The sequence below is a fragment of the Sinocyclocheilus rhinocerous genome, unplaced genomic scaffold (genome assembly GCF_001515625.1).
Source record: "Sinocyclocheilus rhinocerous isolate Xijiao unplaced genomic scaffold, SAMN03320098_v1.1 scaffold1167, whole genome shotgun sequence".
Classification (NCBI taxonomy): domain Eukaryota; kingdom Metazoa; phylum Chordata; class Actinopteri; order Cypriniformes; family Cyprinidae; genus Sinocyclocheilus; species Sinocyclocheilus rhinocerous.
In genome coordinates, this window is record NW_015648750.1 from 5,192 (window position 1) to 7,423 (window position 2,232).

At 34.7% G+C, this 2,232-nt stretch overlaps 1 protein-coding gene across 1 annotated transcript in view; it reads left to right on the forward strand.

Moving 5' to 3' along the window:
- Nucleotides 1-201: 201 nt before the first annotated feature.
- LOC107710236 (NACHT, LRR and PYD domains-containing protein 12-like) overlaps nt 202-2,232 on the forward strand; it is a 43,987-nt gene continuing 41,956 nt past the window's right edge. The window contains exons 1-2 of the mRNA XM_016514973.1: nt 202-514; nt 620-730. Coding sequence (XP_016370459.1) covers nt 336-514; nt 620-730 — 290 coding nt within the window. The 5' untranslated portion in view covers nt 202-335. The remainder of the gene's footprint in view (nt 515-619; nt 731-2,232) is intronic.

A 2,232-nucleotide genomic window follows, 5' to 3' on the forward strand; every position in this document is an offset into this window, starting at 1 on the left:
TAAAATGCATTAAAAAAACAAAAATTATTTGTAATACATAATTATTCCCGGTATTTTGAAATGCCCACGATAACAATATCGTGCATGTTCATTATCGTGATATATCATATTACTGAATACCGGCACATGTCTATCACATCTTATATAAAAAGAAAAAAAAAACAGTGTTCAAGATTTTAATGAATGAATTAATTATTTTTGCTGTTCCTTAAATGGTACAAGGAAAAAGATAAGCAGCATATTTTGGTTATAATATTTAGTTATAGTATATGCCATAAACACATTATTCATGCACACCAAAATGTTATCAGTTTTTATAAATATGATGTTTATTAATGTCGCTTGCAGTCCTGAAATCTATCTCTAAAATGAGTGTTGATAAGGAGAGCTGTAAGGGGGATGTTCAGTACCAGAGAGCACCATGTCAGGAGCCCAGCTGTGTGTCTATGAAGAGTGAGAACTCAATGTATCAAACCCATGAATTCAGGAATGAAGCAGTGACCTCTGACACCAGGTGAGACGTTGTCAGTACTGGATACAAGAAACCAAACAATAGTAACAGCAGATTGTCTTTTTCAGCATGCAGTCCCTGAATAACCTTTGCTAATTATATCATCAGAATGAGACAGACAGCAGCATCTCCAGTATCCAGCTGTGTGTCTATGAAGAGTAATGACTCCATTGTTCAGCCTCCTAATCTCAGTAATGGAACAGTGACATCTAACCCTGTGTGAGTATAAACACAGTGAAAGCTGATTAAATGTTCTGGATTCATGGTTTATGTTTAAAAGAATTGTTTAAAACAGTAACTTAATCTGATGTTTCAGTTCATGTTTCCTATACCATGTGTGTAACATTTTAAAACATAAAAGTACAAACTGAAAATTCACTGTGAATTTGCAAAATAAAAAACGTATTAGCTGACAAACATAATTTTATTTTATTAATGCTGTGTAGAAAAGCTGTCCACCTAAGACATCCAATTTAATATTTTATTTAACAACATGCAATGAATGTAGCAACATTCAATGGGAATTTGAAAATGTTCTCCATGGCATTTGTTGTTCACAACCTCACCTATCAATCATTGCATCAAGGCGGGTGTTGAATTTCGTTCCCATAAAACCACTTAGTATTACTGTTATAAGATCTGTTACTGTACATCAAATTAGGACATGTGACCGAAAGTGACATATTATCTTTTATTCAGTTTGATGTGAGAATCTCATTCAGCAAGGAAGGGTAGAAAATACAATTAGTACAATGAAAAGTAAAGCACTAAGACAGATTGGTGTGCCTACAGTGTAATCCTCAATTTATGAACATGTAAAATGACTAATGGCAGTAAATGTGGTTGAAACTCATAATTCATTTATTAATATTATTGCACAAATGCTGCAGATTACGAACTATGAATTGTTTTAAATGATCGGAAATCAAATATATTGTACTTGTCACCCATTTAAACTTTACTTTACATGAAAACAAACTGTGAGGTTTTTCCATCTTTTGTAACACTTATTTCAGAATTTGGCAGAATGTGCATCTTTTTCACCCAATGCTTTTTGACAAGGCTGTAAAAAATGTAAGGTCCGCACACATGGCCCAAGGAAGGTATCCAGTGGCGGATGAAGGTCTCTTGCGTGTTCGGTCTTTTCAGCGCGTAGAGTTATTCAATTTAGGTTTAACTCAGTCTGACTCCATTTTAGTATGACTTCGAATTTTGGTTGAAAGGCAAATTGGTTGTTTGTCGGTCTCTAATTATTCTTACATTTGATTATTCTAGTTAACTCTTTACTTTGTATTTTACTCGTTCATTAGGAATCTATGTCGTTTTTAGGATGCCTCACGGCGGCCGCCATGCGTAGGCTCCACGATCACAAAACTCGCCAGTCTGAACCTTATTCAGAGGTTTGTGGCTAATACTATTTAATATACCTTAAATAGTAGGTCTGTTTAGCCCCCTACAGTTACCCATGTAATGCTCAAACATTAATCAGCGGTTCTTCTAGAACTCCTTATCTAGACCCCGATAGTTAATATAGCTACGTACAACTTAATTAACACTCAAAGCATTAATCAGCGGTTTTTCTAGAACCCCTTGTCTAGACCCCGATAGCTAATATAACTTCGTACAACTTAATTAACTCTGAAATCATATACATGGTTAACGTAGCTGAGTACAACTTAAACTATAAGGTCAAGCGGTTAGTCAGAAATCTAGAATCTCAC